Source organism: Scomber japonicus, chromosome 5 (genome assembly GCF_027409825.1).
Source record: "Scomber japonicus isolate fScoJap1 chromosome 5, fScoJap1.pri, whole genome shotgun sequence".
Lineage (NCBI taxonomy): Eukaryota > Metazoa > Chordata > Actinopteri > Scombriformes > Scombridae > Scomber > Scomber japonicus.
In genome coordinates, this window is record NC_070582.1 from 5,365,559 (window position 1) to 5,388,358 (window position 22,800).

At 45.9% G+C, this 22,800-nt stretch overlaps 1 protein-coding gene across 1 annotated transcript; it reads right to left on the reverse strand.

The window, feature by feature from the left end:
* Nucleotides 1-16: 16 nt before the first annotated feature.
* lsm14aa (LSM14A mRNA processing body assembly factor a) lies at nt 17-21,339 on the reverse strand. The gene is made up of 9 exons (XM_053318958.1): nt 21,040-21,339; nt 17,445-17,608; nt 9,795-9,954; nt 6,177-6,551; nt 4,170-4,349; nt 2,981-3,155; nt 2,797-2,835; nt 1,301-1,541; nt 17-291 (listed from the first exon to the last, which is right to left on the reverse strand). The coding sequence occupies exons 1-9, from the start codon at nt 21,158-21,160 to the stop codon at nt 268-270; spliced, it is 1,479 nt and encodes a 492-aa protein (XP_053174933.1). The 5' UTR covers nt 21,161-21,339; the 3' UTR covers nt 17-267.
* Nucleotides 21,340-22,800: the final 1,461 nt, after the last annotated feature.

The following is a 22,800-nucleotide window of genomic DNA, read 5'->3' on the forward strand; positions in this document are numbered from 1 at the left end:
ATGGAAAAAAAAAAAAAAAAAAAAAAAAAAAATTAAAGTTGCATTCAAGCAGTCTACCCAGTGCTGGTGACAAATATACAACTAAGTACACAATCTTCATTCTTTTTTTTTTTTTTGTTTGTTTTCTTTAAGTCAAAAAAGAGTAGCAACCCAAAAAAAAAAAAAAAAAAAAAAAACAGATTTCTTTCTTTTCTTTTTTCCTCTCTCTTTTTTTTCTTCCTCCTTTTGTGTTTCTCTCCGAGCGTTGCACCTTGTCTGAAGAGCGGACTATGCTGCCACTTTGTTGTCCTTCTGGAAAAAAGGAAAAAGCACAAAAGGGGGAAAGAAAAAGAAAAACAGATATTTAGAAGTGAAATAAATAAAGTTTTTAATTAACATTTTATATTTTATTATCTTATATCTTTTTAATTTGGCTTTCAATTTAACCCTCCTGTTGTCCTCAGGTCAAGGAAGGAAGGAAGGAAGGGAGGGAGGAAAAGAGGAAGGAAGGGAGGAGTGTAGGAAGGAAGGAAAGGAAAGGAGTAAGGAGGGAGGGAGGAAAAGAGGAAGGAAGGGAGGACAGCAGGAAGGGAGGAAAGAAGGAAAGAAGGAAGGAATGAAGAAGGAAGGAAGGAGTGTAGGAAGGAAGGAAAGGAAAGGAGTAAGGAGGGAGGGAGGAAAAGAGGAAGGAAGGGAGGACAGCAGGAAGGGAGGAAAGAAGGAAGGAAGGAAAGGAGTAAGGAGGGAGGGAGGAAAGAAGGAAGGAAGTAATGAGTAAGGAAGGAAGGAAGTAAGTAAGGAAGGAAGGAAGCAAGGAAGTGAGGGAGGGAGGAAGGAAAGGAGTAAGGACGGAGGGAGGAATGAAAAAAGGAAGGAAAGGAGTAAGTAAGGAAGGAAGCAAGGAAGTGAGGGAGGGAGGAAGGAAAGGAGTAAGGAGGGAGGGAGGAAAAGAGGAAGGAAGGGAGGACAGCAGGAAGGGAGGAAAGAAGGAAGGAATGAAGAAGGAAGGAAGGAAGGAAGGGAAAGGAGTAAGGAGGGAGGGAGGAAAGAAGGAAGGAAGTAATGAGTAAGGAAGGAAGGAAGTAAGTAAGGAAGGAAGGAAGCAAGGAAGTGAGGGAGGGAGGAAGGAAAGGAGTAAGGACTGAGGGAGGAATGAAAAAAGGAAGGAAAGGAGTAAGTAAGGAAGGAAGCAAGGAAGTGAGGGAGGGAGGAAGGAAAGGAGTAAGGAGGGAGGAATGAAGGAAGGAAGGAAAGGAAGGAAAGGTGTAAATAAGGAAGGAAGCTCCCCCTGTGTCTCTCCTAACTCCTAACTGATTTTTACCCTGTATGCTGATAAGTCGGCGAACTCGCGGCCGGCCTGGTTTCCTCTGTATCCTCCCCTGAAGCCGCCGCCCCCTTGTGGCGGACCGAAGGATCCTCGGCTAGCCGAACGACCCCGACCGCCACGGAAGCCCATCCCGCCGCGTCCACGGTAACCTCCGCGGCCTCGACCCTGACGCAGAGGGATGCCGAATGTCTCGGCATTCATCCGCCTCTCCTCCGCCCAGGTCTGCCTCCGCTCCCTGCAGGAAGAGAAACACCATGATGGAGGAAGTTAAAAGGACAAGTTTGTGATTTTTCAAGTCAGTCAGTCAGGAGCCTAAATTAATACTGAACCATGTTTTTATTGCTGTAATGACTCTTCCTGTTCATACTGACCATTAGAAGATTCATTCATAATGCTCTTATAATGTAAAGTGATAGAGGACTAAACCCACAGTCCTTAAAAAAAAAAAAAAAAGTATTTAAAAGTTAATCTGAAGCTAATATGAAGCTTCAGTTTTGTCCAAATGAGTCAAATCTTCATCTTCTGTTTCAACGTTAGTGTTTTTAGTCGTTCCTTCCGTCCTTCTTTCCTTCTTCCATCCACCTTCCTTCTGTTGTTCCTTCTTTCCTTCCTTCTGTCTGTCTGTCTGTCCTTCCTCCCTCCCTCCTTCCTCCCTTCTTTCCTTCCTCCATCCATCTTCCTTCTTTCCTTCCTTCTGTTTGTCCTTCCTCCCTCCTTCTCTCTTTCCTCCCTTCCTTCTTTCCTTCCTCCATCCATCTTCCTTCTTTCCTTCCTTCTGTCTGTCCTTCCTCCCTCCTTCCCTCCCTCCTTCTCCCTTTCCTCCCTTCCTTCTTTCCTTCCTCCATCCATCTTCCTTCTTTCCTTCCTTCCTTCTGTCTGTCCTTCCTCCCTCCCTCTCCCTTTCCTCCCTTCCTTCTTTCCTTCCTCCATCCATCTTCCTTCCTTCCTTCCGTCTGTCTTTCCTCCCTCCTTTTCTCTTTCCTCCCTTCCTTCTTTCCTTCCTTCTGACTGTCCTTCCTCCCTCCCTCCTTCTCTCTTTCCTCCCTTCCTTCTTTCCTCCATCCACCTTCTTTCCTTCCTTCCTTCTGTCTGTCCTTCCTCCCTCCTTCTCTTTCCTCCCTTCCTTCTTTCCTTCCTCCATCCATCTTCCTTCTGTCTGTCCTTCCTCCCTCCCTCCCTCCCTCCTTCTCTCTTTCCTCCCTTCCTTCTGTCTGTCCTTCCTCCCTCCCCCTTCTTTCCTTCCTTCCTTCCTTCCTTCCTTCCTTTCCTCCCTCCCTCCCTAAGTCTTTTTGTTCCTATACTTCCACCACAGCTCAACAGGAAACACTAAGAGGGAATCTGATGCTAAAAAGACTGTCTTGATTTTTATTGTAATGCTTTTGCTAGCTTTGTCTGTCAAAGCACTTTGTGAACATTGTTTTTGTAAGGTGCTACATAAAGTTATTATTATAAATCTAAACCTGCTTCTACATGATGAGATAAACTCTTACCTTGGGAATCCTGAGACTCCAGACTTGTCATTTGCTTTCCTGGAGAGAAAAGAAGAAAAAGCTCTTTCATTGATTCTTTTATTTTATCTTACAGTGAGAGTCCTGAGAGGTGAAAGAGGTCCAAACACAGTTACAGTGACGTTACTCTCATGTCTCACTGGGAGTGGAGGAGGATTTGTCGTACCTGGTGTCGTCACAGGAGATGTTGTCGAAGAAGGACTTGGACTTGTCGTAGTAGCAGTTGGGGCCGAGCGGGTCGCACTCTTCTTCGGCGTTGTTCTCGCTGTTCTGAGTCTCGACGCCGGAGTCGCCTTTATCCTCTCCGTTCACCGCTTTCTCCGGCTTCTCGGTCTTCTCATCTGAGTAACGACAGAGAGATAAGCCACGGTTAACCACGAAACGTTTGATGATTGTTTGTTTAACCCTCCTGTTGTCCTCGAGTCAGGGAAGGAAGAAGGGAAGGAAGGAAGGAAGGAAGGAGGGAAGGAAGGACAGAAGGAAGGAAGGGAAGGAAAGAAGGAAGGAAGGAAGGAAGGAAGGAAGGAAGGAGGGAGGGAGGAAAGAAGGACAGAAGGAAGGGAGGAAGGAAGGAAGGGAAGGAGGGAAGGACAGAAGGAAGGGAGGAAGGAAGGAAGGAAGGAGGGAAGGAAAAAAGGACAGAAGGAAGGGAGGAAGGAAGGTAAGAGGGAGGGAGGAAAGAAGGACAGAAGGAAGGAAGGAAAAGAAGGAGGGAAGGAAAGAAGGACAGAAGGAAGGTAGGAGGGAGGGAGGAAAGAAGGAAGGAGGGAGGTAAGGAAGGAAGGACAGAAGGAAGGAAGGGAGGAAGGGAAGGAGGGAAGGAAAGAAGGACAGAAGGAAGGGAGGAAGGAAGGTAAGAGGGAGGGAGGAAAGAAGGACAGAAGGAAGGAAGGAAAAGAAGGAGGGAAGGAAAGAAGGACAGAAGGAAGGTAGGAAGGACAGGTGGAAGGAAGGAAGGGAGGAGGGAGGAAAGAAGGACAGAAGGAAGGGAGGAAGGAAGGTGGGAGGGAGGGAGGGAAGAAAGAAGGACAGAAGGAAGGAAAGGAAGGGGGGAAGGAAAGAAGGACAGAAGGAAGGAAGGAAGGACAGGTGGAAGGAGGTAAGGGAGGAGGGAGGAAAGAAGGACAGAAGGAAGGGAGGAAGGAAGGTGGGAGGGAGGGAAGAAAGAAGGACAGAAAGAAGGAAAGGAAGGAGGGAAGGAAAGAAGGACAGAAGGAAGGAAAGGAAGGAGGGAAGGAAAGAAGGACAGAAGGAAGTTCTCCCCCTCCTTCCATACTTCTTTCGTCATTTCCTTCAATCCTTCCTTGCGTCCTTCCTTCCTCTTTTCCTCCACTACTGAAGCTCTTTATTTCTACCTTTCAACTTCAGCTTGCTCTGAAACTCTCTGTCGATCTCCTCCTTGTTGAATTGGGCGTTGGCGCTCTCGAAGTCGAAGTCCTTCTCAAACTTCATGGGTCCGTCTCGGCGCACGTTGAAGCGTCCTCGCCCGCGGTGTCCGCCGCCTCGACCGCGCCGGTTACCGGGTGCGCCTGCAGCTGCTGAACAACAAAAAAGAAAAAAAAAAAAAAACATTAGCTGCTTTTTTAATATCTATAAAAAAAATAAAAATAAAGTTTGAAGAACTTGGAAGAGATAATGTAGAACCAAAAAAAAAAAAAAGAAACAAAATCACATTAATGCACAACATCCACTTTTCCAAAAATGAGTTAGCGGAGAGCAAAGTGCCGTTAAAAAAACAGCAGCTTGGCTTCAGATGTTAGCTGTACGCCGAGAGAGAGAGAGAGAAAAAAAAAAAAATCACATCCAACATGGAGAAGAATGCAGTAAATCATTCTCAGCTACTACGAGGAAAAAAAAAAAAAAAAAATCAACAACAGCACCACCACAGCACAGAGGGGAGGCGGCGGCATCATCATCATCATCATCATCATCATCATCGCCTCGAGTCCATTGACATGAACAGCATGTCAATAATCTGCACACATGTTCACTAGCAAAGAAAAACATGTCAGAGAGGAGGAGGAGGAGGGGGGGCGAGGGGGGGTCGACGAGGATGAGAGTATGTATGGGCTCCACACTGTCCGGCAGGTAAAGGCATGCAGAGTCTTAATGAGCATGGAGCGAGGCTGTTGAGGATGGTTTCAGAGCAGACGACGAGGGAGGAGGAGGAGGAAGAGGAGGACGACGAAGGACGGAGGACGAAGGAGGGAGGAGGGTTTAACCTGTGGAACGTTTACTGGTATCCCTGCCTTCACCTCGCGCCTGCTCGCTCTCTGGTTTGGGGATTTTCTGGACTGGATCTGTGCCTGGAATAGCAGAGTCCTTTTTTTTTTTTTTTTTTAAAGTCTTCCACAACAACAAAAAAATAACGGCAACAGTCATGAGCAGTGTGTTGGGTTCGTTACTTTGAAAAAGTAATTAACCCTCCTGTTGTCCTCGAGTCAAGGGAGGAAGGGAGGAAAGAAGGAAGGAAAGGAGGAAGGGAGGAAGGGAGGACCGAGAGAAGGAGGGAAGGAGGAAGGAAGGGGGATGGAAGAAGAAAAGAAGGAAGGAAGGACAGAAGGAAGGGAGGAAGGAAGGAAGGAAGGAAGGAAGGAAGGGAGGACAGAGAGAAGGAGGGAGGGAGGAAGGAAGGGGGATGGAAGAAGGAAGGAAGGAAGGAAGGAAGGGGGATGGAGGAAGGAAAGAAGGAAGGGAGGAAAGAGAGAGGAAGGAAAGAAAGAGATGAGGGAGGGAGGAAAGAAGGAAGGAAGGAAGGAAGGAAAGAAGGAAAGAAGAAAGGGGGATGGAGGAAGGAAAGAAGGAAAGAAGGAAGGGAGGGAGGAAAGAGAGAAGGGGGAGGACAGACGGAAGGAAGGACAGAAGGAAGGAAGGACAGAAGGAAGGGGGGTGGAGGAAGGAAAGAAGGAAGGGAGAAAAGAGAGAAGGAGGGAGGGAGGACAGACGGAAGGAAGGAAAGAAGGAACAGTCAAAGGACGACACAAAGGTTAATTATAGTTACTCATTACTTCTCCCAAAAAGTAACTGAGGACAGACGGAGCCTTCTGCACGGACAGAAGGCTCCGTCTGTATCCGGATCCGTATTTAACGTTGAGCATAAATGGGCCTTAACGGCGTTGTAACCAGGGAAACAGTAATTCATTTGATTTCTCGTCACTGAAAAAAGTAACGCTGTTTATTTATAACGCCGTTATTCCCATCACTGGTCATGAGCTACGACAGCAGCAGCAGCAGCTCTACTTGTCGTCCGACCTTCACAGACAAAAAAACGGGCTTTCAAATTTCAGGACCTCTGGAACAAAACGTTAACAAATAGAAACACAACGACAGCAGCACAGAGTGTAGCAGAGTGCGGCTCTCACCTGAGTGGCTAAAGATGGAGTGGGGAAGCCCTGCAGTGGAAGCCCGATCTACTGCGCTGATGTGAGAGGCGGAGATGGTTCGGGGTGCGGGCCAGCCCTGGCTGCTGCCTCGGCCTCCCCTGACAGTCTCACCCCTCCTCGAGTCCACTCCGTCCTGCTGCTGCTGCTGCTGCTGGTGGTGGTGGTGGGGCTTCGGGCCGCTCTGGCCGGCGGAGGGGGCCGTGCGAGCGTGAGCCGGGCTCCTGCGTCCGAGTCCAGGGGCCGGAGCCGTGGTGGCGGCGGCGGCAGCGGGGGCCGACGGGGCGGACGCAGATTGGATCACCTGCTCAAGGGAGGGGCTCTTTCGCAGAGGGTCCAGGCTGGGGCTGCTGCGGCCTGGAGGAGAGACGAGGGCAGAGGGCAGAGGTCAGAGGTCAGGGTTAAGGCTGATTTATGCTTCTACGTAACCTCCACACCGTAACTATGCCGGTGCCCCGACGCCGTTGTGCCCCTTTTTCGAAGTTCTGCATCTCGGTGTCTCTAGTCCCTTCCCAGGTTTATTTTCTGTGTAGTGGTCATTTATTATTTTTTCCTATAACAAGTATTTAAAAAAAAAAAAACTTGCTCCACAGCAGATTGAGCTTCTTATTTCAAGTGAAAAAGTGCTTGAAACAATTTGAAAGTTGTTAATTGACAACATTTTACACAATGTTTAATATATAAATGGTTTAAATATGACAATAATATGTTTGTATTGTATTCTTTTAATTCTTTATAATTTAGTTTTCTGGTCAGAGTGTGGAAAAAACCCATCTGACTGCATCTTACTTTTCTGAAAATTTCATTCTTTGAAAAGTTATCCAGTGGACCAGATTGGACCCCTTTGGCGGGCCGGTTCTGGGCCACGGGCCATATGTTTGACATCACCGAGAAGAAACTTAATACTTGAACTGGAGGCATTTTTATGTCTGTGTTGTCGTTTTTAAATCACAATTTGGGAGACAGAAAGACTTAAAAACATAGAAGGCAAAACGTGAAAATGAGAAAATGAGTAATCTTATGAGTAATTTATTAGAAGTTAAAGTTAAATAGTTTTTTTTAATATAATAACTTTTTTATTCGTGCAGAATTGTCAACCCGAGTGTAATTTTAGTGATTTAGTACCACCCAGTGTGGTGAGTAGACTGCATTCGCCAATTTTTAAAAAAAACCTTTCAGGGTTTTTTTTCTTTTTTACCTTCAGTTACAAGATTACCCAGAGAGCTCGAGTCAGAGGGCCGAGCCGAGCCAACAGCGCTTCTCTGAGCTCTGGCTACGGCTGTGCTCGTGTCGCTCACAAAGGAGGGCACTGATCGTCCTGTATGGGGAGGAACAGCAGGAATATTCAGAGGATTGAGGAGCAAAAACACTCCTGGCTCCTTTAAAATGCTGCTTTCAGGTCAAATTGAACAGCTTGTGAAATAAAACCCAAATGACTTTTATTTTGAAATTTGATGACTTTTCCTTGTCAAGTGGCCCAAAATGCACAAAAATGAAAATATGTTGAAATGTTATACTTTTGTATAGCTGCTACAAATGATCTCTGTATCTATTGCCATGTGTTTAAGTTAAGTAAATAATAATTTTAATAAGATAGTAGTTATGAGGATTTCTTTTTATGATGTAGCGGTGAAGACTGATGGCTCTAATGGTTATACAATAAACCCCACAGCTCCATAAAGTTCTTGTTAGTTTCACTTTCAATAAAATAACATTTAAATCATTATTGCTATGTTATATTTTCATGTCTTAGGTAAAATAGGACATGATATTGTGTGATAGTAGCTGTTTTTTCTCCATAAATAAGTGTAAAACCTAACAAATACACTCTCTGAAACATGAATCAAGGTTTAATCACATTTATTGATGCTTTCTAAACAGATCTGAGGTTCACAATTTGGTGTAGACACTTTTTATGACCTAAAATATGTTGAATATGAACAGTGTAAAGGGTTAAATGTGTTCTCTGTCTGTGATGCTAACCTAAAGTCAGTCTCTCTCTCTCTCTCTCTCTCTCTCTCTCTCTCTCTCTCTCTCTCTCTCTCTCCCAATCTAAGCGCAGTTTAAAAAATAAAATAAGGTTTAATAAAAGCAACCTGAATGCAGAATAACTGAAGTCAATTTTGATTGTGCAGCTGATGGATTCAGCCCCAAACATTCAGTAATCTGTGCACAGTTGAATAGCCAGAATGTATTTATACTAAAAGCAATGTAAAGTTGTTGTTACTTAAACTATTAAATAGGGCTGTCACTTTTTATTCATAAAAAAAAGGCTGTTTAAAATGTAGGCTGCAGTGTGAGCATCAGATTATTTGAAGCATTTCTCCGTGTGATCCAGTAGAGGGCGCTCTAAGACTCCAGTATCAGCTCCACCTGTTGTATGTTCGGCTAATCCATCAGTAAAGCTAGTAGCATAAGTCCCGTTTCTATTGAGGCTGGAACTCTACAGGAACATCGTCTCAGCTGTTAGGGCCGTAATTTAACGGGGTCGTGAATGTTGCCGCGTGTCTCTGTAGCAGGAACCGCCCCCAAAAGGACAATCTCCTTGAACTTTTACAGGGGGGGAAAAAACGAGTCCCTGCTTTCGGGTATGTACTGAAAAATTCCTGGGTGGGGCTTGAGATCGACTCTGTGCTCCTCCTGCCTCCTAAATCTTACCTAAAACTTCCTTAATAGAAACCTAAACTTGGATTAAGCTGGGGGGGGAGAGGAGTGTGTGTTCAAATTAATTAATTGCGGGTCGTTTCGATTTTGTTCAAACTTGATTTTTTTTTTTTTGGGGTGGGGGGTGAAAGCCCTACTATTAAATCCACCGACTCCTCTGTGAAGTTAATACTCAGCTACACAGAATGATGCCTCTGATGCAAAATGTAAAAAACCAACAACATGAAAACACTTAATAAACGACACAACCTGAGTAATGTTCATACATGTAGCGGAGGAGGTGAAGGCCTTGTGTGATTTAAGTCACACTAGTGCTACGACTTAACACCTCCTCCAGTTTCTGTTGCATGAGTTTCGTGGTACGAGAGTCACGAAGAGACTCTGGACCCTTGGATGTCATGCACAGCTTCTCTCTCCACAGTTAACCTTCCTCTCGTCCTCCCGGGTCAAACTGACCCCGTCTGTTTTGACTATTCCTTCTTTCCTTCATTCCTTCTCTCTTTCCTTCCTTCCTTCGTCTTCTCCTTCCTCCTTTCCTTCGTTCCGCTTTCCCTCCTTTCCTCCCTCCCTCCCTCCCTCCCTTCCTTCTTTCTTTCTTTCTTCCTCCCTCCTTTTCTTCCTTCTTCCCTCCTTTCCTTCCTGCTTTCCCTCCCTCCATTCCTTCATCTTTCCTCCCTCCTTTCCTTCCTTCCCTCTTACCCTCCTTCCTCCGTCCTTTCCATCCTTCTTTCTTTCTTCCTTCCTCCCTTCCCTCTTACCCTCCTTCCTTTCCTTCCTTCTTTCCTCTTACCCTCCTCCCTCCTTTCCTTCTTCCCTTCCTTCCTCCTTTCCTTCTTCCTCCCTCCCTCCCTTCCTCGACTCGAGAACAACAAGAGGGTTAAGACTCAAAACTAAAATAAATAAATAAATATCCTCCAGCATTATGTCTGTGCTTACCGACACCAACGGGTCCAAACTGGGGGGACACCAGAGGGCTGGTGCTGAACTGGTTGTAGGCGGGAACCGGAGCGCGGTTGAAAAGGCCGTATGAGCCGGCAGACTGGAACGGGGTCGGGGCCGTCGCAGCCGAAGACGAGGAGCTTGTGCTCATAGATGACTGTGGAAGAAGAGGAGGAGGAGGAGGAGGAAGAGAAGGAGGAGAGCAGAGATGGTTTATGTTACATTCAACAAAAGCTATTAGATCTCAAAACTAATAAAATCGAAGGAAAACTATTTTTTAATAATAATAATGAAATAGCGCTCAATAACAAAAGGTTTTATTTTGAAAAGCTTAGACCGGAAGCCGCCGCAGCTCCGTTAGTTTGACAGAAGCTGAAACACACGGTGAAATGTTTTAACTGTAAATAAAAGTGCAGAGTTTCCAACCTGCGTCAGACGATGTTGAGTTTACTGACTAATTATTAAAAACCAGGAAGTGATGTGTGAACTATCGTCATGGTAACTCACTTAACTATCGTCATGGTAACTCGCTCAGCTCTAATATCTCTGCACATTTTCTGCTGTGTGTTGCGTTAAGCGGCAGATAAAAGGATGCTGCTGGGAGAGAAAATTAATTACGCCTGTTATAAATTCCCTTTGTCAGAGATAAAACTAAAGAAATGCACCCTTTAATTTGGGTCTGTTTGGTTCATGCAGTTACAGGGCAGCTATGTTTACGTTTCAGGGGTCCTAAAAGGTGGGGTGTAGGAAAACACGTGATGTGATGCGAGTGTATTTTGCTGAAAACTCACATAAAGAAGTTGAAACAAAAGAACGGTGTCCTTATTCCCTAACCGGAGTACGCTCACGGGTGAAGAGTCCCAGCACAACAACAACAACTACAGTCATCATATGAATATCTAATATTGGTCCTTCGAGCCGGATTTCCTCACTCGCGACGGAGAAATGGACACACCGATAACAACCACGGCAGACGGCGGCGCGCTCGGAGCAAGACAGCGGCAGCTTCCCGCTCGTCTGGAAAGCTACAAGGTTAGCCTTCCACAGTCCCTCATTCCTCACGGTGCCTGCGCTGAAGACCGAGGAGAGAGCGTCGGCGCCCAGCAGCTGCAGTCACTCAACCCACAGACCGAGTCTGTGTGTATTGCGGACCAGCCGCACAGAGCGCACGCTATCCCCTATCGTCTTTTATCGCCGGAAGCGGCCGACAAGGTGAGCGAGTGGAACATAGCTATGCATGCTAAAGACTTGCCAAGCCAGCTAACACAGCTAACAGGCCAAATGAGCCAACCATCGGCGGCGCCCGCGGAGCGGAGCTATCAAAGCAGCCAGGGTTCCCTTGTCCCACAACCACCAGCTAATCTCAATACGAGTATCCCACCACATCAGTCGCCCTGGTTAAGCTGTCCGGTAATTCACAGCACCCCTCTGCCACAGTCATCCAACCTTCAGCTTGGTTCAGCTAGACTGCTTCAACATGAGCCACAAGTGTCTACACTGCCACACACCACCTCTGCAGCATTAAAGCCTCAAGCAGCGATGACTCATACCCCAGGTAGTACACAGAACTACACACTGACGCAGTCTCTGCCATCAACTGTGACATCTGCATGGGCTCCGCCTCCCCTCACCACGCTGAATGTATCCATGCTGCAGCCTACACCTCAAGCATCACAAGCGGTGAGTTATGCAAGTCCACAGATGTCAGCTACATCAGGCTACCAGCTAAATCAGCCTCCTACATCGATGGTTAACATTGTGCCAGACAGAGTGCTGCCAGCTGCACAGCTGCAATACCTGCCCATGCAGACAACACCTGTAAACCCAGCATCAGTGCAGCAATACACCCCACTAATGTTTGCACAACCAGCCTATCAACCCCCCCAGATAGCATCAGCGCCATATTCTACACCACAGCTACCTGCTGCAGCTGCCACGCAGCCAGTTTTCAATCCATCGCCCTACAACGCTGCCACTCCTCAGGGGACTGTTTATCCGCCTCTATCAACCATCCCTGCGCAGCCACTATACCAGTCACCATTGCCACCGCAGAACCAACAGCTGCAACTTTACCAGCCTCTGTCTCCCCCTCCAACTCAGCCGGCATATCAACTGGTGTCTCCCCCTGCTGGCTTCACCCTGCAACAGCCCTCATCAGCTCCACAGGTTCAGTACAGCCCCCAGTCTCAGTATACACCACTGCAGGTACCATACACTGTCCAGCCCCCCCGACAGCCTGTTCCAGTACCTGAACTGCCTAAGTTGGTGCATGACAGTGAGAGAGAGTTTGCTGACTTAAAAATGGCACTGGATCACCTGCTCAATCCACACACTGAACTTTCTGAACATTACAAATACCGTGTGCTCATGGAACACTTGGTCCTGGACGAAGCCAAGCTGATAGCTCAGTCATGCAGACACTATGTACAGCCCTACACCGCCGCCATGCAGGCTTTGCAGAGACAGTACGGCCAGCCACATCAGCTGGCGCAAAGTGAGATTGCAGCCATCCTGAACTCACCTGACCTCAAATCAGGAGACCCCAAAGCATTCCAGAGCTTCGCCCTCAACGTTGACCTGCTGGTGGGAATGCTAACCTCACTGGAAGGGCCAAATGGGATGGAAGTGATGTCTACTGGCCATGTTGACCGACTACTTAGCAAACTCCCGAGACACATGAGAGACAACTTTGTGGAGCATCTACAGAGTCAGGGGCGCCTCAGCACCAGCAGCCTAAATCCATACAACCTCAGAGACCTCGCAGAGTGGCTCAAGGTGAAGGCAGAAGCTCAGAGACTGTCCGCGAAAATGGCACAGCGCCATCGAGCTGAAGGAGCACAGCCTGCAAAGAGAGACAGACATGTTCCTACTCCCCGGCCTCGGACTCAGCCTGTCTCTGTGTATCACGGCGCAGACCAGCCCAAGTCAGCTGACACGCCTCGGCCAGCAGCGCAGCAACAGAGGTTTAAAAGGATGTGTCTCTTCTGCAAGAGTACAGAGCACTACTTGTCACAGTGTCAAGACATTATTCAACGCTCAGCACAGGAAATTGAGAAGTGGATAACAGCCGGAAAGCGCTGTCGCAACTGTGGCCGCACTAACCATGATGAAGAGAGCTGCACTTTAAAGAAACCATGTAGTGAGTGCCAGGAGATCCACCTGAGAGTGCTGCATGACATCACCAGGCCAGGCCCACGCGTCTACCTCATCACACCGAAAGACTGCACCTCAGCGGCCAACTCTGTGCAAGGAGGGAAAGTATATCTCAAGGTGGTGCCAATCATCATCAGTCATGGGACCAGATCACTGCAGACCTATGCAATCCTCGATGATGGGGCTGAGCGCACCATAATACTTCCAGCTGCAGTTCGAGACCTGAAGCTCAGAGGCAGAGCAGAGTCCCTCACCCTGCGGACTGTTCGCCAGGATGTTGTTCATCTCACTGGATCATCAGTTGACTTTCATGTAGCTTCTCCAGCATCACCATCAGAGCAGCATCTGGTCGAGAGAGCCTACACGGCAGGACGACTCACCCTGACAGAGCAATCCTATCCAATAGCAGCGCTCCAGAGACGCTACCGCCACCTGCGAGGATTACAACTCCAGAGCTTCAATAAGGTGCAACCACTGCTGCTCATTGGTGCAGATTACACTCACCTGATCACCGCCACAGAGCCTGTGAGGTTTGGCCCAAAGGGGGGACCCGTAGCTATCCACACAGCACTCGGCTGGACGCTCCAGGGCCCAGATGGTTCACAGTCCTCCGCCACATCATGCTACTACACCGCCTTCAAGCCCACACCAGACGACATCTACGAACAGGTCGAACGCCTCTGGCAGCTTGATGTGCTCCCATTCCGTAGCGAGCGGCTAGCAGTGAGGTCACGTCTGGACCAGGAAGCGGTGAGCGCTTTGGAAGCACGCACTGAGAGAGTCAAGGTTGGTGACACACTTCGCTACGCTACACCTCTCCTCCGGGTTAAAGGTGCACCACCGCTGAGAGCTGATGTTGACGTAGTGATGCCAAAGCTACGCAGTACAGAGAGACGACTACTTAAAGACCCCGTCAAAGCTAAAATATATGAAGCAGAGATCCAGAAGCTCATAGATGGTGGGTGTGTCATAAAGCTCCAGGAGGGGGACGGAAACAGCTCCAATGAGTCATGGTTCATACCTCATCACCTCGTCCATCACAATGGGAAACATCGTCTGGTTTTTGACTGCTCCTTTAATCATGGTGGTCTCTCTCTCAATGAGCAGCTTCTCCCAGGTCCAACCCTCGGCCCATCTCTCATCGGGGTCCTCCTGCGGTTCCGCCAGCATGCTGTCGCCATCAGCGGAGATATCCGGGCCATGTTCCACCAGGTTCGGCTGCTACCGGAGGACCAGCCACTGCTGAGGTTTGTTTGGAGAAACCTGCAAAGGGAAAAACAGCCTGACATCTACCAATGGCAAGTTTTGCCATTTGGAACCACAAGCAGCCCGTGTTGCGCAACATTTGCGCTGCAAAAACATGTCAAAGATTGTGCTGCAGGAAATGAAGACGTCCTGCTGTCCATCGAACAGTCTTTCTACGTGGACAATTGTCTTCAGAGCCTGTCAACGACCGCCGACGCCAAGCTTCTGGTGGACAAGATGCGACAATGTCTGGCCACCGGAGGATTTGAGATTCGACAGTGGGCAAGTAACTTTTCAACTGTTGTCTCCCACTTACCTTCCAGTGCCCGATCCGAAAGCACGGAGCTGTGGCTGGCCGAGAAGAGCAACGATCCACAGGAGCCGGCTCTGGGTCTGCGGTGGTATTGTCCATCTGATCGGCTCGGCTTCAAGCCAAAACCACCAGACAGCGAGACCCCTACTATGCGCTACATCTATAAGGTGCTCGCCCGCCAGTATGATCCGCTCGGGATCATCATCCCGTACACCACGCGGGCCAAGATCCTCGTCCAGAGACTGTGGGCGAAGAAGAGGAGCTGGGATGACCCAAACCTCCCTCCTGACATCCTCCAAGCCTGGTCCAGCTGGGAGAGAGAACTCCCCGAGCTGGCCAACATCTCCATCCCTCGAACCTACGCACCACTGAAGCTTGCTACTGACACCACAGAGTACACTCTCCACGTCTTCTGTGACTCCTCCGAGCAAGCATACGGGTCAGTGGCGTATCTCACCACCACAGCAGATGACACTGTCTACGTCTCATTCGCCATGGCAAGGTCGAGGGTGGCCCCCAAACGCCAGCAGTCGATGCCGCGGTTGGAGCTCTGCGCAGCGCTGACAGGAGCCCAGCTGTCCTCCCTCCTTCACAAAGAGCTCACTTTGTGTATTGTCCAGACCTTCTTATGGACTGACTCCACGACAGTTCTCACCTGGCTGACATCTCAGTCGTGCAGGTTCAAAGTCTTTGTGGGAACCCGAGTTTCTGAAATCCAGGAGCTGACAGCCACACACACCTGGAGGTATGTGGATACAGCCAACAATCCGGCGGATGACCTCACACGTGGCAAGACGCTAGCTGAGCTGGCTGCACCGAATCGCTGGATCCAGGGACCAGCATTCCTCCGCCGTCCACCGGATGAATGGCCATCATGCCCTAACATCACAGAGCCAGAGGACAGCAGTGAGTTAAAACACAGTGTTTTTTGTGCTCTCATACAGACCAGCTCACCACCCACGACGCCAGACCTCACACAATTCAGCAGCTGGAGAGAGCTGGTCAAGGCTACGCAGCAGTGTCTTCACGGGGCGGCAGCCGACCCTGCTTCACCTCTGTGCGACCTTCGAGACGCAGAAGTCCACCTGCTCAAAGCCAGCCAAGCAGACTGCTTCTCTGAAGAAATCAGATGCCTCAGAGCCGGTAAGCCAGTGCCCCCCAGCAGCAGGCTGAGTACGCTCGCCCCAGAACTAGATCCCACACTGGGTCTTATACGGGTTGGAGGACGCCTGCGCCGGCTAGACAGCTCTAGCCCCACTGACATTCACCCAATACTGTTGGATCCACGTCATGCAGTTACCACACTCCTCATTAAAGAGATGGACGCTCAGCTGCACCACCCTGGGCCTGATAGAGTGTTTGCCGAGATGAGGCGCTACTACTGGATTCTGCGGGGAAGGCAGGCTATCAAGAAGTATCAGAGAGCTTGTGTTGGTTGCATGAAGTGGAGAGGGAAGCCAGTGGTGCCGAGGATGGCAGATTTGCCTTCAGCCCGTCTGCGGCTCCTTAAGCCTCCATTCTTTTCAACAGGAGTCGACTGCTTCGGGCCGTACATGGTCAAGGCTGGGAGGCGAAGTGAAAAGCGCTGGGGGATCATTTTCAAATGTCTCACGACAAGATGTATACATCTGGATCTGCTCACCAGCCTCGACACAGATGCTTTCCTCCTCGCACTGAGACGGTTCATCGCACGGAAAGGCACTCCCTTTGAGGTCCTCTCTGACCAGGGGACTAACTTCCGAGGGGCGGATAAGGAGTTGAAGGAGGCCTTTGCAGCAATGGAGCCACAGTTGCAGGAGCGGCTCGCAGAAAAACAGATCAAGTTCCGTCTTAACCCACCAGCTTCTCCCCACTTTGGTGGTGTCTGGGAGCGTGAGATCCAGTCAGTCAAGAAATCCCTCCAAGTGGTCATAGGCGCACAAGTGCTCCAGGAAGAGGTCCTGCTCACACTCCTAATCGAGGTGGAAGGCATCCTCAATGCCAAGCCACTAGGATATGTATCCTCAGATGTGGCCGATCCAGACCCAGTGACGCCCAGCATGTTGTTGATGGGGCGGCAGGATGCCTCTCTCCCCCAAGTCGCCTATGCTTCTGACAACCTCACCAGGAGGCGCTGGCGTCATTGCCAGATGATGGCCGACCACTTCTGGACACAGTTCATCAGAAATTACTTACCCTCTCTTCAGACCCGCCAGAGGTGGCGCCAACACACAGATCATCTCCTCCTGGACACAGTTGTTATGATTGTTGATCCTCAGCTTCCGCGTGCTCACTGGCCAATGGGGAAGGTGGTGAAGCTGAACGCAAGTGATGATGGATGTGTACGGACAGCCGAAGTCAGAGTTGGCGAGAAGACTTACCTGAGGCCAGTGGCTCGGCTGGTCCAGCTGTCAGCTCTTCCTGAAGATAATCCTGTTTAAAGGACTGTTGTGGGAATTTATGTTTGTTTCAAAATAGCCATGCTATTTAGGGGGCGGCTGTTATAAATTCCCTTTGTCAGAGATAAAACTAAAGAAATGCACCCTTTAATTTGGGTCTGTTTGGTTCATGCAGTTACAGGGCAGCTATGTTTACGTTTCAGGGGTCCTAAAAGGTGGGGTGTAGGAAAACACGTGATGTGATGCGAGTGTATTTTGCTGAAAACTCACATAAAGAAGTTGAAACAAAAGAACGGTGTCCTTATTCCCTAACCGGAGTACGCTCACGGGTGAAGAGTCCCAGCACAACAACAACAACTACAGTCATCATATGAATATCTAATAACGCCGAATGGACGAGAAATGCAGCATGTTTCTAAAGTTTAAAAAAAATTTCGTTTTAATAATCGTGATTTCAATTTTGACCCAAATAATCGTGATTATGATTTTTTCCATAATCGAGCACCCCCTACTTCACATATAAATATTAAAACCGTGCAGGTGGAGGTGTGACTGCACCTGGACAATGGCGGGGTCCTGAGGGAGAGAGCATGTTGGTTTTGGGGGCTCGCACACAGTCAGGTCCTTGATGTCGCTGCCTCTGAAGATGATGTACTCGAAGGTGTCGTCTCGGGGCGGGATGGGCCGGTCGGTGGGGCGATCCTCCGTACCAAAGGAACGTACTGAGAGAGAGAGAGAGAGAGAGAGAGAGAGAGAGAGAGAGAGAGAGAGAGAGAGAGAGAGAGAGAGAGAGAGAGAGAGAGAGAGAGAGAGAGAGAGAGAGAGAGAGAGAGAGAGAGAGAGAGAGAATACAGCTTTAGGTTAGCATCACAGGTCAAATATCTACTATATCAGGGGTAGAACATGGAATATGTGCAGTAATATATCATTTAAAGAAGCATTACTTTATTTTTTTAGGTTTTAATTCACACTCAGTGCAGTATTTGATGTTGTTGAGTTTTGTTTTAAACTAAATTGGAACAGACTTTATAGGCTGAAAGGTTAATTTCACTCTAATTAAATACATAATCATATCTGTTTTGAGTCGTATTCAAATCATGATGATCAAGTGCTGTGGTGTCAATAAAATAAAAGACCATAAAAACACCACAAAGAGCAAGTTTTAGCTTCAATTTTGGTGCAGTTATTTTTCTAATTTCATTCATAAACTAAATATATTTGGGGTTTAAACAAAACAAGAGATCAGTAGACACTTCCTTAATTCCTTAAGACTAGAGTTTAAATGTTTATTATAACTTGACACTAATAAATACAGCAAATCATCTCCACTGAGACGCTGGAACCAGAAAACATTTGGCTCTTTTGTTGGAAAAAGAATAAAAGCAATTTATTATGTGAATAGTTTAGGACATTTAATCTACATTAATTTCCTGATGATCAACTTAATGATTAAACTACTAATTGTTTCAGCTCTGTTGATAAAATCAAGTATCACAACAACACTGTAGAGATAAATATTGTTGCTTTCTCAAATTATTTACACAATGAGTTTTTTTTAATATAAATAATCATCAGTATTGTGGATATAATGACTAAGTGAGTAAAGTCTGGAAAGTTTATAAACTCATTTTACTGTATTACAGCCTTTAAAACCACTGGACTAAACTAGCTAACCGTATATAAAGTAGTTTAAACTAGCTAACTGTATATAAAGTAGTTTAAACTAGCTAACCGTATATAAAGTAGTTTAAACTAGCTAACTGTATATAAAGTAGTGTAAACTAGCTAACTGTATATAAAGTAGTGTAAACTAGCTAACTGTATATAAAGTAGTGTAAACTAGCTAACTGTATATAAAGTAGTATAAACTAGCTAACTGTATATAAAGTAGTATAAACTAGCTAACTGTATAAAGTAGTATAAACTAGCTAACTGTATAAAGTAGTATAAACTAGCTAACTGTATATATAGTAGTATAAACTAGCTAACTGTATATAAAGTAGTGTAAACTAGCTAACTGTATATAAAGTAGTGTAAACTAGCTAACTGTATATAAAGTAGTGTAAACTAGCTCCACCTCCAGCAGCTACAACAGTAACATGCTGCTCTAACACTAATGCTTCACTATTAATAATCTAATGATGTCATATATAATAATATATCACTACTTTTACTGTAATACTGCATACTACATCACTCATAATACTGCAGTACTTTTACTGTAATACTGCATACTACATCACTCATAATACTGCAGTACTTTTACTGTAATACTGCATACTACATCACTCATAGTACTGCAGTACTTTTACTGTAATACTGCATACTACATCACTCATAATACTGCAGTACTTTTACTGTAATACTGCATACTACATCACTCATAATAGAGTGATGTACTTTTATTGGTAATAGTAATAAGTCTGTTTTTTCATGAAGGACTTTTACTTATCATGTAGTGCTTTAACTTTGCTTTATTTGTACATTAACTGAAGTCAAACATGTTTGCACCTTATCATTAATCTGCATCACTTCTCAATAACAGCAGATATTTCAGTGAATAGTTTGGTGTCATAAGCTGTTACTAAAGCAGGTGAGATGAGCGCGCTCTCTGACGTCAGATGTCCAGGCTTCGTTTAGGTGAATGAAACTGATTACACAGTCAGGAGTAACACCTGTCAGTCAGTAAGTCAGCGTTACATAAACATTATCTCCTCAGCTAACGTTTGCAGTACAGCAGGGGCTGCTTGAGCAAAGCTGACTCATGTTTGAAACTGAGGTCAACACTTAACAGACTTTCATGCATGCATAGCTTTCAGTTTATTCTGTCGTTTTCATGTCTGTAATTAAACTCTTCGTCTCCTCTGACCGAAAGTAACGTGGCTATTAGCTTTCTGGATGAACTCGTTTTATAAACTCTTAGTCAACCTCAAAAATCCAGAGTGGGTCAGACTTCACTTAAAATATTTAAGAAACGTTGTTACAAGATCAGAAAGTGTGCAGATGAGACATGCACGCCACATTTAATATCTCATGTAAAACAGCCTCAAGCTAAAAAATAAATAAAGAGTTATGGGATTAAAATGTGTGCTGAATAAGCAGCACTGTAAATTACAGATAGACACATGCAATGTTTAATATTAGACATAAAATAACCAAAAACAAAACAAAGTATAAGAAAGGCAGCTCTGTGATTTAGTTCCTGCAGATAATTATTTAGATAGATTATATAAAATAATGATATTAAACCCCCTGTCTGACCATTGTGACAATACAATTAGCATCTAAGATTTTATTAACTATAAAAGTATCATAATCAGTCTCCAAAATCCAGTATAAGTCAGGCTTTAATTTAAAAGTGTTATGAGAATAAACAGTGTGCAGAATAGCAGCTCTGTATCTTACAGATACACACATGGCATGTGTAATATTAGACATAAAACAACCTACAATAAAACAAAATAAACTTAGCATAAGAAAGGCAGCTATGTGATTTAGCTCCTGCAGATACATTTTTAGATATAGTATACAATATGCTATTAAACTTCTCATTTGGCCAATGTGACGTTGCACTTCTTCCATCTAAGATTTTATAAACTAATAAATTATTCTGATTAATAGCCTCAAAAGTCGAGTATGAGTCAGGCTTTAATTGAAATGATTAAAAATAAAAGGAAAAAAGTGTTATGAGATTAAAACGTGTGCATAATAGCAGCTCTGTAACTTACAGATACACACATGCCATGTGTAATATCAGACCTAAAACAACCCAAAATAAAACCAAACATAAAGTATAAGAAAGGCAGCTATGTTATTTAGTTCCTGCATATACTATAGTAGATATATTACATAAAATAATGCTATTAAACTCCTCATGACATAAAGCAATATAATAATTAGCATCCTAGCTTTCTGCTTAATAATGGCAGCGACATTAGCCTATTAGCTCACGCTAGCAAATTAACGCTAAAACCCTACTGAATCTTCCACAATTACAAACTAATGTATATATTTTAGCTTTAATATATTAAGCGGATTATCCATACGGCGACAAACCCAATTTTTATTACAGGTGTTGTTCTTAATAACTATGGACCTTTAAAGAAGTATTAGCTTCGGGCTAGTTAGCTTAGCTTAGCTTTAGCTTAGCTACCTTTAGCAAGTGCGACGGTGGAGTTCTCGGTGTCGATGGTGTACAGGATCCCCTCGTAGCGGATCTCGGCCTTCGAGATGAGGCTGATTTTGCTCCCGAGGTACGGTGTCCCGCCACTCATGGTGTCGGCAGGAGTGGAGGGGGGTAAAAAAAACAAGTAGTAGTTTCTTCACTACAATAAAAACAAAACAAACACAAGAGAGAGAGAGAGAGATCCTCCGAGCGCCTTCTTCTTCTTCGTCTCCTTCTTCGTGTTGTTCTTCTTCTTCTTCTACAACATGGCTACCTCTGCCTCCTCCATAGCACCGACAGCAGGCTGGGAACGCGCGCGGGGGGCTAACGAGAAATCATAATCTCGCGCGTTTTACGGTCCAACGTGAAAACTAGATCTGTGCAGGATAGAAGAGAAGAGCGTCATCATCTTCATCATCCTCTTCTTACTCCATCATCATCATTCATCATCATCATACTATGGAGGATAGAAGAGAAGAGCATCACCTTCCTCCATCATTATCCATCATCATCATCATCATCATCATCATCACACTGTGGAGGATAGAAGAGAAGAGCATCATCATCCTCTTCTTCCTCTTCCTCTATTATCATCATCATCATCATACTGTGGAGGATAGAAGAGAAGAGCATCATCATCATCTTCCTCTTCCTCCATCATCATCATCATCATCATCACTGTGGAGGATAGAAGAGAAGAGCATCATCATCCTCTTCTTCCTCTTCCTCTATTATCATCATCATCATCATCATCATCATACTGTGGAGGATAGAAGAGAAGAGCATCATCATCCTCTTCTTCCTCTTCCTCTATTATCATCATCATCATCATCATCATCATACTGTGGAGGATAGAAGAGAAGAGCATCATCATCATCTTCCTCTTCCTCCATCATCATCATCATCATCATCATCATCATCATCACTGTGGAGGACAGAAGAGAAGAGCATCTTCATCTTCATCCTCTTCCTCCTCCATCATCTTCATCACCATCATCCTCTTCCTCCATCATCATCATCATCATCATCATCACACTGTGGAGGATAGAAGAGAAGAGCACCACCTTCATCTTCATCTTCCTCCATCATCATCTTCACCATCACACTGTGGAGGATAAAAGAGAAGAGGACCACCTTCATCTTCATCTTCCTCCATCATCATCATCATCTTCATCATCCTCCTCCTCCTCTTCATCCTTTATCATAATCATCATCATCACTGTGGAGGATAGAAAAGCATCTTCATCATCATCATCGTCATCCTCCTCTTCCTCATCATCATCACACTGTGGAGGATAGAAGATCACAGACCATCATCATCTTCATCCTCTTCCTCCATCATCATCATCATCATCATCACCACACTGTGGAGGATAGAAGATCACAGACCATCTTCATCCTCTTCCTCCATCATCATCATCCTCATCATCACTGTAGAGAATAGAAAAGCACTGAGCATCCTCCTCTTCCTCCTCTTCCTCCATCATCATCATCATCATCATCATCATCATCATCATCATCATCATCATCACACTGTGGAGGATAGAAGATCACGAAGCATCATCATCTTCATCCTCTCCCTCCATCATCATCATCATCATCATCATCATCAATCATCATCACACTGTGGAGGATAGAAGATCACAGACCATCATCATCTTCATCCTCTTCCTCCATCATCATCATCATCATCATCATCACATTGCAGTGTAGAAGATCACAGAGCATCATCATCATCATCATCATCAT

Bases quoted from the DNA above. Each gene is read 5' to 3' on its own strand.
- lsm14aa (XM_053318958.1), bottom strand. From the start codon at position 21,160: ATGAGTGGCGGGACACCGTACCTCGGGAGCAAAATCAGCCTCATCTCG. The intron at 4,350-6,176 runs GTGAGAGCCGCA...GTTGTTCAGCAG, and splicing joins CTCCATCTTTAGCCACTCAG to CTGCAGGCGCACCCGGTAAC. The intron at 3,156-4,169 runs GTAGAAATAAAG...GTCGTTACTCAG, and splicing joins GAGCAAGCTGAAGTTGAAAG to ATGAGAAGACCGAGAAGCCG.